General features: G+C 39.5%; 1 protein-coding gene across 1 annotated transcript; it reads right to left on the bottom strand.

Annotated features, from left to right (window-relative positions):
• Positions 1–5,768: 5,768 nt before the first annotated feature.
• On the bottom strand, positions 5,769–8,491 carry myl2a (myosin, light chain 2a, regulatory, cardiac, slow). Its single transcript, XM_027020032.2, has 7 exons — positions 8,439–8,491; positions 7,908–8,000; positions 7,325–7,400; positions 6,897–7,001; positions 6,715–6,793; positions 6,334–6,382; positions 5,769–6,095 (listed from the first exon to the last, which is right to left on the bottom strand). Exons 1-7 carry the CDS (start codon positions 8,439–8,441, stop codon positions 5,991–5,993), a joined length of 510 nt encoding a protein of 169 aa, XP_026875833.1. The 5' UTR covers positions 8,442–8,491; the 3' UTR covers positions 5,769–5,990.
• Positions 8,492–15,545: the final 7,054 nt, after the last annotated feature.

A 15,545-nucleotide genomic window follows, 5' to 3' on the forward strand; every position in this document is an offset into this window, starting at 1 on the left:
CGTAGAGAAGGAATTAACTAAACTCTTAAAGAGTGCAGTTCCTAGACTTTTTACAATTTTAAAATGTCAGGTCTCTTTCAATGTAATGCGAAGCAGGATGGCAATAAAGCCTAAATAAAGCTTTAAAAGTCTAATAAGTAGTAGCAGCCTGTAACAACGGGAAAAGAACAAACAAATTAATGTACAATTATAAATTTGCAAAGAAATACATTATATTGGTTAATTTATGTCGTACTTTATCAAACAGAGAATAAACGTGCGTACAAGTAGTCTGCACTGGTGTAGTTCTAATATTTTAACCCTATTGGCAATACCGAGGTATATGGTTTTATTGGGAAACCTTACAGGCGCAAGGGATTTTCAAATAGCAGACTAATGGTATTCGACTATAGAACAGATTCGCAGCTTTGTTGTCATAATAGCATAATTCCATTTCGGCGTCATAGGCGTTCCAAGGTGGTTTTGTTTTCGAAACAGGCGTTTCAGAACTGCAAGTAGATACCAACACTGTATAATCAACATTCAGAGATAATGTTAAATTAACGACCCTTATACGCTTTTTATTCAAAGCGATTTACAGTTGTGACTGAATACATCTTGAGCAATTGCGGGTCAAGGGTTTTGCTCAGGGGCCCAACAACTGGCAACTTGGCAGTGGTGGAGCTTAAACTGGCAACCTTCTGTTTACAAGTCTGATTACAAGAGTACTTTAACCACTGAGCTACCACTGCCCCAGTAGTTAATAATGTTAAACATAGTAACAGAAAAGGTGCTTAAAGTTGTTCTGCAGTGGTCTACCTTATTACACATAACTTAAGTAGAAAAACAATTCATTAAAGTTTTATATTCTCTTGTTTCTCTTTTTATGTTGTATAGGCCTACTGAAGTAAAGTTACTCCCCTGTTTCCACAGTCTCCAAAGTAATCTTTGGAGCTCTGCAGTTTAGAAAGTACAAGAGTTGCCACATAGTGTTTTCAGATGTTTGAGTGTTAGGGATTAATTCAGAGTAGGCACCAGTGCAGATCCTTCTCATTGCTTGCAGTGGTGAATGTATTAATAGCAGTTCATTTGCTGCCATTTTTAGCTCAGTGTTGTGTTGCTACAGATAAAGGAATTGGAGGACAGGATCATGGAGAAGAAGAGGCACAAGGAAAGCTACATCGATACTCTCAAAAGGCCTGGGACAGAACAAAAGCGCACCCACATCCTGAAGGATCGTGTCCACCTGGTTCTGTTGATATGAGAAAAATAGAGAGAGAGAGAGAGAGAGAGATGAAAACCTGAGATTTTGCTTTGACAGCTATAGAGATGTGTTTGGGGTTATTAAATGTGTTTTAGAAGCAGCTGTAGAATTCATTTACCTCTGCATTGTTTTCCAGCCAGTCCACAGGGACACAAGGATGGCCCACATTTGACCTCTCTTCCATCTAACAGTACACTGTCAATTAAGAATATGAGCTCAGACAAGCAAAAATGTGCACCATCTGGGGCTTAAAAAACACTTCTTAACTCCCATGAGATACACTCACTCCTCAGATTAATTAACTACTAGAATCAGATAAACCAGTCATTCCATAGCAAGAGCCCGGGGGCAAGAAAACATCAACTACACCAGCAAATGTTTATTATTATCCTCTCGGATCCTATAGGCCACCAGGCGGTTCGACAAGCTGGTGTCTAAGAGCCAAGAGATACGCAATGACATTGACCACCTGCGCCAGCAGAGGGCGACAATGACAAGCATGTACCAGCGACTCGATAGGGAGCTGCAAAAACAGCAACGTGTGATGGAGGCTCTGGTGGAGAAGTCAGTCATTGCATATGATCAGAGGTGAGCGAAAAGGCAGGGGAGTCAGTCCTCTAGATGATCTGTGATCATATAGTTTGTTAGTTTTGTATCTTGAGGTCATTTAAAAAATATATTATTTATTTTTTTCACTCTTATTATTATTGTGTGTGTGTGTGTGTGTGTGTGTGTGTGTGTGTGTGTGTGTGTGTGTGTGCACGCGCGTGTGTGGTGCAGGTCAGAAGTTCTGATGCGGATGCTGGCTGTTCATGACCAAAGTGAGGACTGTGATATGGAGGAAAGAGCACGGAGAGAAGCGATGGAAAGGCTCAGATGCATCAGTGACCACAACACCAAACTACGCAATTTTATGCTGCAGAAAACTCACAAAAGGCAGCTCGCTGTTAAGAAGGATTGATCCATACAGAAAAGTAGGAGCCCGTTATCTGAAATCTTTTATTGTTTTATCTGAAAAGTGAGGCTTCTGGTGACACTTGGCAATTTTTTTTGTTACTTCTTTCTTACTGGTTCAGAGGTTGAACATGCCCGACAGGAACTAATGGAGGACGAGAGTCCGGAGACATACCAAGCTGTGCACCAGCGCATCGTGGAGCTGATGGGCGAGAGTGACCTACACCAGATTTCCAGGACACTTGTGGATAATGAGGAGGAGAACTTTGCTAACTTTATCTATGTCAATGAGCTTAACAGCAAGGCCAGCAGGCTCCAACATCGTAACTCTGAACTGAAGGTACTGCATGGTCTCTGTTCCAATCTTGCAGTGTAGGATATTACCACTAGATGCCAGCAATGTACAAGGTGATTTTTGTACAACTACATATGTAAGCATAAAATACCTTTTTTGTCTGCCTTGCTTACAGTGGACTCAAAACTATTCTGACCCCTTTACTTGAAGCACTGTGTATTGGGCATTTGAGTAAGTGTAGATTGATGACTAATAATAGTAATTACATCCATTAAAAATAAATGCACAACACTATTAAATGTACCACAGGTAAAAGGGTCTGAATACTCTCTGAATTCACTGTATATATGTAATGTAAAGCATAGAATCTGTACTGTAATGCATAGATTCTGTAATGTAATGCATTTAAGTAGATTTGCATTAAATTATATATTTGTAAAGTTTTGTCATAATAGCTTATGTATGTATAAATGTACTGGTGTTAGAAAACATGCTACATTTGTCAAATATCTACAATTATTTACAGCAGTATGATATTTACTATGTAATAAGGATTTTTAGTTCATAGATTTGACTGGTAATCGCAGACCCAACAGTTAGCAATAGACCTGACAATTAGTGGCCCAGTGCCAAGTTTACTGTCTTTACACACATTCTGGAATTCTACACTCGAATGTGGACTGTTTGGTGTACAGACCCTAAAATTTTTCATCTGCATGGTGCCCTGACAAACTGGCCACCTGTTTACATGTTTCTCTGTCATGCATTCATTAGAAAGAGATCGAGCAGCTGGAGCTGAAGAACGTGCAGTATGAGGAGAAGTATAAGGTCCAGCTGAAGAACGTGCAGTATGAGGAGAAGTATAAGGTCCAGCTGAAGAATGTGCAGTATGAGGAGAAGTATAAGGTCCAGCTGAAGAACGTGCAGTATGAGGAGAAGTATAAGGTCCAGCTGAAGAACGTGCAGTATGAGGAGAAGTATAAGGTCCAGCTGAAGAACGTGCAGTATGAGGAGAAGTATAAGGTCCAGCTGAAGGAGCTTGAGGTATGAATACTGCTGAGAGTCGGTGGGTTTCATTTTCACAGCAGAATAATTTGCAGTCCTTGTCACAGAAAACTAAGTGCTTCCTCACTAAATGATCTAAAGTTATAATGACCTGTGTGTGTGCGTGTGCGTGTGTGTGCTCATGCTTCCTACTGTGTTTCTCTTAGGCTGAGCTGGAGGTGAAGTGTTTGAAAGCCAATACTCTTCAGGCTAAGAACACTCAAGTGTGTAAGGTCTTGGATCAGCAGAAAAGTGCTATCTCTGACCTTTTCAAAAAGCTGAACTGTGACCCCACGCCCATCATGAATCGGCCGGACGGCAGTGTTGAGGTCACAGATTATAATATCACCCAGTTTATTGGTATGTTTTCCATTACACTGCTACACTGCTCATTACACTGCTATGGTGAGTTAGTTTCTGTTTTACTTCAGGACTGTCAAAATGTTAGTATTTAATTTGTGTTATGATCAGCTGTATCACTGAATAGGCTAAACCTGATGAAGCCATGCCAGAAATGGTTATTTATTATGTAAATAAATGGATCTTTCCATCCTTCTCCTTCTCTCTCCCCCTTACTGCTTCACCCCCCAGATATCCTGGAGGAGTGGCTACTGGAGGTGCTGATGTCAGACGTGCAGACCAGGTTTAAACAGGCTGAAGAACGTCATCTGCAGCCCCAGAATCTCCTGCTGGCAAGACGTGCACTGCTACCCCCCTAGTGCCCACTGGCACCAACCTATCTGTTCCTGCCAGCTTCGATGTACAGAAGGCTGATGCCCAGGTGAGGCATTCACGAGGCAGGTGCCCCTCTTATTGGCATGGACTGAGTGATTTCACATGCTGCTCAATGTTCTCCTTCTCTCGGGGTCTCATGTGTGTGTGTGTGTGTGTGCAGGTATTGAGAAACCAATGGATTACCAGACTCTGCATGGGCACGTTCTTCTCCACAAGTTGAAGAAAGAGCAGGGTAAACTTGCCCGCATACCTGCATCTAAAAGGAAGGCCAGGAAGAAGATGGGCCCCAAATATACCTGAAGGACCACATGTCTCATTAAAGTTACCTGCATGGCTAATGCTCTGTTTAACTCATGTATGCTGCATTTTGAGATATAGAGCAAGAGAGAGAGAGACAGAGAGGGAGAAACGGGAAGTAATCAGATCAGTCCATTGCGTCTCTAACTCTGTATGGTGCATGTACATTTACATGCACATAAGGATGTATGTCTAAATATTTTATGTATAGAATTTTGTTAACATCACACATGCCAGTATCGTATATTTAGTTAACCTTTTCTTTTGCCAAAATATGTGAAAACCTAGCTTTCATACTCTTATGAGTATTACACTCTCAGACATGAAGCTGTGTCCAACCAGATGATCAAATATCATGCATCAAAATATCACTCTTCAAAGGGACCCAAGAGTCTTTGACTATAGGGCTTAACCTCAAGGTCTTGGGGGCCGATGGAGGGAGCCAGGTTAGGGCGTTAATGACAGTAGGATCAGTGTGAGGATTCCCAGTGCTCCTCTTTAGTACTTTAGCATGTATAATATTATGGCCAGCATGCCAGCTTGCACACAAAAATAACAGCAAGGCTTTGTCTTTAAAAGAAATAAATAGAAATAAATAAATAGAAATAAATAAATAGCAAAATCAAAAGGAAACCCAGAAGCACCTGTTAACATAATCACTCAATTACTCATACATATACCATACACATAAGTGATACACACGCACACCCCTACACACCCAAAATAAATATTTATTCCAGAAAACTGTGTAAATTATATATGCACTACATCTTATGGCAAATGAGGCTTATGTACTTGTTTAGTACATGTTTAGTATATATCATCTGGCTTTATGTCAGAAGTTGGCACAATTAATGTTGTGTACTCTAAATCACACCGAATAAGTGTTCATCTGCATCATGGTAAGTGTTTATTACTTTCTCTGTCAGTAAAAAGTATATAAATGGGGAATATAATCACAGGCCTGATGATTATCATCTCCTCAATGTGAAAATATGACTACAATTTGTTCAAACTTCCACTTGTAATCAGGGCATGACCATACATTTACTCACAAAGCATCTACTGATAGGTATATCAGTATATCAGGGATTCAGACAAACGTGAAGACAAAAGTAAACCTTGTTCATTGTAAAAGCAAAGATTCATGGTTATACAAGAAAATTATGCAATAGTTGGGGCTCCACAGGTGTGAGATATTTTGCTCTGATTATACATTATGTATGAGCTGAAGAAAGCTGCATCCCCTTAGCCAAATGAGTGGGTGTGGCTTAGCATTACTCCTGGTCATTTTAGCTGAGCAAAGGTGTGGGGCTTAGCATTACCCCTGGCCTGGTCATTTTATCTGAGCAAGTGGGTGTGGTTTAGCATTACTCCTGGTCATTTTAGTTGAGTGAAGGGGTGGGGCTTAGCATCTTAGCATTACTCCTGATCTTTTTCCTCACCATGGGTGATGATGTGGACCAGGTTCTTGTAGTCAAGGTTCCCTGATACATCAGGGGGGAAAGCAGTGAACATTTGCTCTACCTGACGATGAAAGCAAATATGAGGATGAAGATGATCATGATACGGGCTTCATTGATTTACTACTGCAAACACTTACGCATACACATGGCCACTATAGTACATACATATATTACATACTATACATACTACACAGTAGCACTATAGCACACATATTCTACGCAGTACATATTACCATTATAGTAAACATATACTACACAAAACACACTACAGGCACAAATGTGTATATGTGTGTGCTTACCTCTTCTTTAGAGAATCTGTCAGCCTGTGTGGTCAGCATCTCAGCAACACTAGACAGGAAAATAATCAAAAACATAATCAAAATTTTCCTTCAGCCGCCCTGCTAGAAGAGAGGTTCCTAGCCCAGTCCTCAAGGAACTCCCTGCCAGTCCACATTTTTGTTCTGTTGCAGCTTCCCTCAAACCTGAATGGGGCTTTACTGCCCTTGATTACCTGCTCAAGAGAATTAGAGTTTGCAGTGGAACAATATAGTGGACTGGCTGCAGGTCTCTGACTGGGTAAGGAACCTATGGACTTGGAAACTTGGCAGTTTGGCCAAAGCAGACCACTCACACAAACAAACTCATACAGAGCATTATAAACAACTGGTAATAAGACTCACAACTCCTTCCGTAGGACACCCTTTCCTTCTGGGTCAAAGACTTTGAAGGCATTGAGGATGGTCTCCTCTGGATCTGCCCCTACAGGGAATCAAGCTGCTGAGTAACTGTAACTTTACGTTGCTGTTTTCTCATAATACCGCCTCTCACACTGTTGCATCTCACTAAGCTCCCCCGTGCTCACCCTTCAGCTTCTCTCCGAACATGGTGAGGAACACGGTGAAGTTGATGGGCCCTGATGACTCCTTTAGCATGTCATCAATTTCCTCCTGCTGCACATTCAGCCGACCTGTTATTACAGAAATCGAGGGAATGGGGAATGCCCAGCTATTGCATTTATTGTGAGATACTAATGTTCCAAGAATAGCAGCTTAAGAAGTGAAAATGTTTAGTTCTTATATTTTTAGTTAGATTTTTTGTTGTTGTAATAACAGTAACAACATTGAACAGTTTAGTAATTCTCTAAATTGTTATAGTCTCTATTGTAGAAATGCACTGAAGTAACAGACTACATGCTATTGATTGATTGATTGATTGATTGATTGATTGATTGATTGATTGATTGTTGACATTTCTACTCTCAGTAGGTAGAATAAACTTGCCTAAACTAACCTAGAGCGGCAAAAGTGTCCCTCAGGTCATTTTTGTCAATGAAGCCATCTCTGTTCTGGTCCATGATGGTGAATGCCTTCCAGAACAAACAGAAACAAGTTCCTCAGAACCCACAAGCTGCGGTTCAGAGAGCATACAACTGCAAAAACAGAACATACTGTTATGAGTGTGTGAGTGCTAAGACAACAATAGTGTGTGCTGGTATGTATTAGTCTGTCTGTCTGTGTGTGTGTGTGTGTGTGTGTGAATGGTTAAAATATGTTTAGCATTCCTTGTCTTGACATTAATATTACTGAGCATCTCACTCTCTCTGGTTTCATGGTTTGGACAAGGCAGTGCTATCATTCCATGCCAGGTAATTATTGCAGCCTTCACAGATTTATGATTGTGACACCATTCACCACTACAGCACCCTGCCAAAGACTCATTCTATACATACCACTCAGGGACAGGCTGGGAGACGATGGCAGAGACACAAACATGGAGGGGACAGTGAATGGGACAAGCAAGAAATGGGGAAATGGAAGGAGGTGTGGGAGATGGAAGAGGAAAGAAAACCAGAGGTGAGATGAGAGCTTCAGACCTCTTTGAACTCCTGTATCTGAGCCTGTTCAAACATGGAGAAGACGTTGGAGTTGGCGCCTTCTACTGCTCGCTTCTTGGCCTTTTTAGGTGCCTGCAGGTATTATTTTAAAAGATGTTTCAGGAAAACCTCTTAGAAACTAGAAATACTGGGAGCCAGAAAAACAGCACTACAGTAAAGTGAGGAACTTTAACCATCTGTCATAATATGATGCCATTTTTTTATCTATTTAGATAGGAAACAGGCCTATAGACATTATTCCTCTTCTTCCAGATATCTGACTGTTTCAATCTGCATTATTGTGCTCTGTTTGTCTTCTTATCTCCAGTGCTCTTTAATATTAAACGTCATTTTGTTACAAAGTGAGCATAAGAATTACATCCCTTCAGTGATGTTTGCCCTCCATCAGCGCCCCTCGTTCTGCTGACATCTCATTCTCTTTCCTACATTACTGCCACAAAGCTTTATTTTTATATAGTCTATATCTAATGGACCCATGCATCACAATGCACTTGCCAGCTAGCAACTCACCATAACTGTAGCAGGTCAGAGGCTTGCAGAACACTGAGGGAATCCTGAAATGCAGCTGGACAATGAGGAACAAGATCAGTGGCCTTATGTAGGCCTTATGTGCCACGTGCTGCTGTACAGGCTGGTATAAATAAACCATGCCCTCTTTAGGAAGTGGCAGGTAAATGATGATCCAGGTCCAGACACAGGGGCCGTATGCATTTCTGTCTCCCCTCCTTAGATAAAACTCTTGGAGCTCTTAGGGCTGGAACAACAGTGCTTTAGAATAACAGGAGGCTGTAGAGGTTAATGAGAAGATGAAACACGTTTTCTCCTCAGCCCCTAGGAACATTTTGGATTTCCCTTTATGTTTATCTCCTGTCAAACTCAGTTTGATAAAGTCACGACAGAGTCACTGCAAATTCCAAAGGCAAGTCTCTTATAGCTTCCTAAACTCCAGACCTTTTTTTTTTTTTTTTTTTTTTTTTTTTTTTTTTAAGAATCATAACCCACTGGAACCTAATTGGGCTGCGGCATGACGGGATCTAAGCAGTGAAAGATATAGTTAAGACCTGATTAAGTAACTTTCAAAACAGGAAACAAGCCTCTTGATACTATGGTGTAAAATATAACACGCTAATGCCCAAGGAGCATTGTATAATACGAACTCATTATTAACCTGTCAGAGAAACATTGTTGGGCTGGCGCGCTTGCATAACTTGCATTCACACATTCGTTAGCTATTTAGCGGTGCTAGCCAACTGCTTCGCATTTTCCATTTTTACCTGATGCAAGCAAACACTGGAAAGACGAACGGGCACTTGACATCGCTGGCGGGCTTTCTTGATTGTGGCAATTAGACTTGAGTTGCCCTCAAGGACCTCATCTGATTGTAGTGTATGTTGTATCAAGGAAGGTAGTGAAGCTGGAGCCCGTAGCAAGAGCAGGATTTTTGTACAGCCAGCCTTAGTGAGACAACATCTACAAATTCGTCTAGCAATCAAGAGTCTGCTTACAGCTGAATACGTAGTCCAGTTAGACCGATTGTCTTTTAAAATCTGTTTAAACTTAATTTGTACGACATAAGCTTTACATTTTTAGGTACGACGGTTTTTTTAAACACTAGTGGTGTTACACTGTTATGTTGGTGTTTTAGTATGCAGCAGGAATACTAAAAGCCTAATAGCCTAGGACCAGACATTTCAGTCAGTATGACAATGGGCTGTTCAATTTAATAGCCTTTAGTCTAACAGTCAAATAGTAGTTTTATTAGTAAAGTTTATGATGCTTGTTTATGTTTCTTTCTTTAACTATCTACCGCTGCCAACACATTCCTTCCGTGTCTCTCTTTACTCCAGTTGTCTTAACAGGGTTATTCTGAGTTTCAGACTCAAATAGCTGTTAATGCTTTGTTCAACACGTGTGTGTGTGTGTGTGTGTGTGTGTGTGTGTGTGTGTGTGTGTGTGTGTGTGTGTGTGTGTGTGTGTGTGATAATCTAGTACTAATAATACTCAGACAAATGTAGCCATTGTTGCACACTTAGGATGGGATGGCTCTAGCCTGGGTGAATAATAAGATAGACCTTCAAATAATCACAAATACTCATCACAAACACTATTCTCGATGCACCCTACATATTATTGCATATGACTGGTCTGCTTGCCCAGAGTCACTCTATAGATCTACTATATAATATATATTGTTATAAATAGCTCAGATAGGTATTAAGATACAATCACAAAACCTCAAGAGGGCTTTTACATGACTAAAACAGAAATGTATTCAGAAAATATTAGAGGATACTAAAGAGTATATTGTACTGAGATTGTACTAAGATTAGTAACTGATGAATATTAAAGTAAAAACAGTTTTAAAAGAATAATGACCAAACCACCTGAGAAGACACTAAGAGAACAATGAAGCAGTGTCGTCAATCTGTCATCAAGTTGCTATGCCATATAAGGTAATATGGGTCTACAGTTTTATTGAAAATCACGCTGTCAAGTAAAAATGTTCCAAATCCTACATTATGTCCTACATGGATTTGAATCATTTGAATGAAGTTGTTAGAGAAAATAAAGTTAAACAAAACAATGTAAGCTAACGTACCTGTGTATTGAATTGATATAAGACTAGCAAACCCTCGTAACTTACTGACGTCTTTTTAATGGGCAGTATCTTTATCTTCTATGTAGAAATATTCTTGTTGATAGATAATCGCGTGTCATTTAAGAGAAAATATTACGGTGGACAAAACGTATCATATTTTAAATGTTTTTATTTATCGCAGAAAGTGATGAGGCGAACTTCAAAAAGTTTAGAAACCCAAACCTCTCTGTTGTTTTAACATTTGCAAATATCTCATAGGTCATCCCTTGATAGGGGGTTGCCAGGGCAACATTATCTGCTCAGCCGAGAGAAAAATCATTACAGCTAATACGAAAGCACTGTGGACAATATTTTCGTTCATGTCAATAGGATCGATGCAATCGATTTTCCATTGTGGCAAAGGTCATAGCAGATCTACCGAGAGCAGGCAGCACAAAATGGAAGATACATTAGAATATAGATTAATATAAACATTAATAAAAAAAACAATTTCATACATAAAACTGATAAGTTTACAGTCTGTAAAGATATTACTATAGGCCTCAGTTATCATTGCTCTATGTGTATGCTCTTTTAGTTATTTTGAATGCACATTTGTTTTTTGTTTTTTCCAGTGTGTGTGTGTGTGTGTGTGTGTGTGTGTGTATGTGTGTGTGTGTGTGTGTGCGTGTGTGTGTGTGTGTGTGTGTGTTATGATGGTTTTAGGAAACCTGTCTTGTCTGGATTCATGATTGTATTGACATTCTGGGAAGTTGCAACAAATTTTCAAAGTTTGTCATATACCTTTTACAGTAGTAATTTTGTCATATGCATTTTTCAGGATTTTTTTTCTTTTTTTCTAATCAGGTGAAATTGGGGAGAAGCAAGAAATATAAATCATTTTATTTCATAGGTTTCAAATTGTTGCAAATACTCAACACTCTCAAAGCACCCTGCACATTGTGGCATATGACTGGAATGGAATGCCCAAATTCACTCTATATAGGTCTACTATAAATTGTTACATATAGCCTAGTTAAGGCCCATAGTTATTTGTATTAAGCCACAATCACAAAACCCCAAGATGAACTTTACATGTATAGGAAAGTATTGTAATCTGTACAAATATTAGAGCAATGATAAAGAGTCAGTGCTTAAGACTGTAATTTGTACTTAAGACTGCAAGTTTAATAACTGATGGATATTTAAGTAAAAATAATTTTACCAGAATAAAACTTTTTAGTTTTTAGTTCTTTAAAAAAAGTTTTTTTTTTAAAGAATACTATGTCTTCCAAAAAATGTGGGATCTTAACAGTCATCGTATGGCTTTAAGAGTCATCGTATGGCTTTGGCAAAATGAACCCCTTTTGATATATTGATCAGCAGATCCACACACCATTATTTTTTGCGACCGATCTACTGATCAATTGATTGCAAGATGTCTTTCTTTCTTCGCAGGGTATTGATGAGTGTGATAGATAGAGGTATTGATGGTTAGTATTGATTGTAGCTCTACCATTCACTCCCTCGCTCCCCCTCGCTTTGCCTCAGTGCTACCTCTGGGCATATCCCAGTGCTTTGGAGAGCTCAGCCTGGTGTAGTCAGAGCGAGAGTATCTGTCTGTCCTTCATTTGAGTGCATCCAGGAAAGGACTGAACCATCATTACTGAGACACGGTAGGGCTTGTATACAAAGCTGCCTCTTACAGGAATGTAATGATCATGTTAACTTTTTGTTGTGGAACACTTTGATCCCCCAGGTTGTTCAGAAGGATATGGGATAGAGAGATTAGGTTTTATATTGTTTCAGGTTCTGTGTATGTTACTTTTTAGTCAAGAAGATTGATTGGTTTTGGCATATGGATGCATTTTTGATAAATAATTTTTCCTTGTTGACAAGTCAGTTGTTTGGATGGAGTTGGGTTGATTTGAAGCCTGGACAGATGTCATATAGTTTTCAGGGAGTAAGTACAGCAGGGAGAAAGTGAATGGGGGGGTTGACTTTTGCCCTTTGACCCAGAAAGAAAAGAAGGTGGAGCTGGATCTGTTTTTATGTGTGTGTGTGTGTGTGTGTGTGTGTGTGTGTGTGTGTGTGCAAACATTAACTGTTGTATAGTTAACTATAGTAATATTTGCTCTAGACACACATATACACATGCAATGCATCACTAGTGCATGAAAGCAACATGTCAACATGCCTCAGAGATGATCAGAAAATCTGGCAACGTTGCCCAATAATGGTGTATATGGGAATTGCAGTATTAGTCAGATAAGTGCTGGTGCTAGGAATTCATTTTCATTCAATGTTCTGTCATGATTTCTATTGATAACACTCCCCCTAATGGTGAATCTCATTATCTCTATCTGATTGAATATACACAAGGAGGGTCGATATCGTGGAAATATTGTGGACATATCGTGGACATATGGTGAAGATATTGTGAAGATATTGTGGCCCAAAAAAGCAAGACCTTGTTTTTACATCCTCTGCAACAGTATGGTAATGTCACATTTGGGGGGACTTTATGTTTTACTTTACAATCTTGTAAATGACTCATAATCGTTATTGATATGAATTTCTTGGAGTAATTTAACTAATATATTATTACAATATATTTAAATCTACTATACAAAATATATTTAAATATTATTAAAATATTAGTAAAGAATGAGGATAAGTTAAATGTTTTGAATGATGTATGATGCTTAGTGTTATAAATAAGATTTATACAAAGCTTTCTTGACAAAGTACATTAATGCTATACATTAATGTACATTAATGTCTATAGGTAAATTTTATTTTCAAACATTTAAAAACACCATCGGTTTGATAAATGTGTAATTCAGAGCTACTCTGATGTGGAACTGGAAAACATGGTTGCTAAGAGGAACTGTGAGATTCTGTGTCTCAGAGAGGAAGTGCAGAGGCTTCAGCTCACACTACAGGCAGCCCAGGAAAACACAGCCAATCATATCTCATGCCTTCAACAACAGCTAGTCAATAAGATGGAGGATATAGAGGTAAGTGACTTGCTGGTTTAATTCGCTGTGTGTTGATAATAATAAAAAAGCAAATGTAAACCTTTGTCAATATGCTAACACTGTATTTTTGCATGTGTTTATGTATGCATGTGCCTTTGTTTGTTTGTGTGTGTGTGTGTGTGTGTGTGTGTGTGTGTGTGTGTGTGTGTGTGTGTGTGTGTGTGTGTGTGTGTACATTTAGAGACTCAAGGCTAAACTGGACTCCCAGCTTGATTACGAAAGGATCAAAGAAGAACTGAGGTCTCAATCAGTACTTAACACCTCTCTCCCCATGTCTTATTCCTCAAACCACACAAATCATTTCACTCATTCACATTTGTTTACATCACCACTAGGACACTTAGAGAGAGGAAGTGGCTGTCAGCACAGTGTCACCCTTTATCAGTAAGTGAGCAGATTTAATTTAACCTTCTCTGACAACTAGGCCCAGTGTGATCCAGGTTACTTGATTCACTGGAAAGGGTAAAAGAAAAACTCTTAGGTCACCAACCCTTTATAAATGTAATACATATTACAGCTGAGATTTATTTAGGGATAGTTTATGGCATGCATTCAAACCCCTATGTACATGTTTAGCCCCTGCATCTTCCTCTCTTTCTCTTCCTCCCACTGTGTTCTTCCTCAGTTGTCTGTCCCTGCTTCAGGGACAGCAGGGCTGGCTGCACAAGGAGGACTTCTCTCTCCGAGTCCTCCAGATGATGACAGTGTAGTTCCCAATGTGACAGGTAAGGAAGAACAAGTAAGCTGACTGAGACTAGCTGTGAAATCCTATGCAATTATTAAAGAAATAATTAAGGGATTAAGGGCATTGCTGCTGGTCTTCACAATAAAGAAATAAGAATTACATTTAAATAAAAACTGAAATCTGCACCATTTAACAGTCTGTGTCAATGTGTTTTTGTTTTTTGTGTTAATGTCAAGTATTAATTAATTATTCTTAGGTATTGAAATCAAGAAGGAGGTGGAGACATCTTCAAGACCCTGCTACTCCACTGAGTGGATAGGGGCATTGAATAATCCCACTCATACCATCTGTGCAACTCCACCATTGGTCCGTCCACATTCTCCCTCCTGTCTGTCAACCCACGATGCTCTGCCCTGTCTTTGCATGAAAACCAAGTCTTTTGGTTCCTTCAGGGTTGATGGCTGTGGAGTGTGGGAGAATGATTTGGTCAGTGTTTGGGGCAGCTTATACAGGGGGAACAGCGACTGGGGAGGGTGGGCTAAGAGTGGGAGCACTGAGGAAGAGAAGTTCTCGGAGGATGTCAGGAACCAGACTGACACTGCCAGAATCACACAGCAGGTGAGAGATCTGCTGCAGAAGCACTACATTAGCCAGGGTGTGTTTGGCCATTATGTTTTAGGGCTTTTGCAAGAAAGTGCCATTGAGTTTCTGGCTCACCCCAAACCCTGGAGAGAACTGACCACCAGAGAGAAAGAGTCTTTCCTAAGGATGATTAACTTCTTGTCAGATGACCAGAATTTCCTGGCACTAAGAATGATTCAAGACAGGCAGCAGGGTGAGTCAGACATAGACTAATGTCACCGGCATCTCTTTCACTGACCATTTATAGACATTTCACTGCCCATTCATAGACTGACCTCACCAGCATCTCTTTGCAATTTGCAGTTAGGAAGAATATCCCCAGTCATCCGCACTCTGGAGAAGGGCTCTAAGATAATGTCATAAAGGACTTCTTGAACAGATTAAATGAATGAATTCTGAATTCCTGAACAGATTAAAAGGAAGCTTCAGTCACAAAATAGAAGTTATTATATTTGTACATGTCAGCTAATAATGATATTCATGCATATTCATATAGTATTAATCTAAAACATAAATGCATCATATTCTAAGTGTTTAAGTGAAAAAACATATGCACACAAACCACTTACATAAATGATAAGAATATGGCTCATTTATGTCAATGTCAGTGTCCAAGACTGTTATCTAGAAGCACCTGAAATAAATGTCTACTTGTAGCCTTAAATAGAATT

This window comes from Electrophorus electricus, chromosome 8 (assembly GCF_041902795.1).
Source record: "Electrophorus electricus isolate QZ-2024a chromosome 8, ASM4190279v1, whole genome shotgun sequence".
Classification (NCBI taxonomy): domain Eukaryota; kingdom Metazoa; phylum Chordata; class Actinopteri; order Gymnotiformes; family Gymnotidae; genus Electrophorus; species Electrophorus electricus.

Excerpts from the sequence above, each read along its gene's own strand:
- myl2a (XM_027020032.2), bottom strand. Across the intron at positions 6,794-6,896 it reads GTTCGGAGAGAAGCTGAAGG|GGGCAGATCCAGAGGAGACC; the intron begins GTGAGCACGGGG and ends GATTCCCTGTAG. Across the intron at positions 6,096-6,333 it reads ACAGATTCTCTAAAGAAGAG|GTAGAGCAAATGTTCACTGC; the intron begins GTAAGCACACAC and ends TTTCATCGTCAG.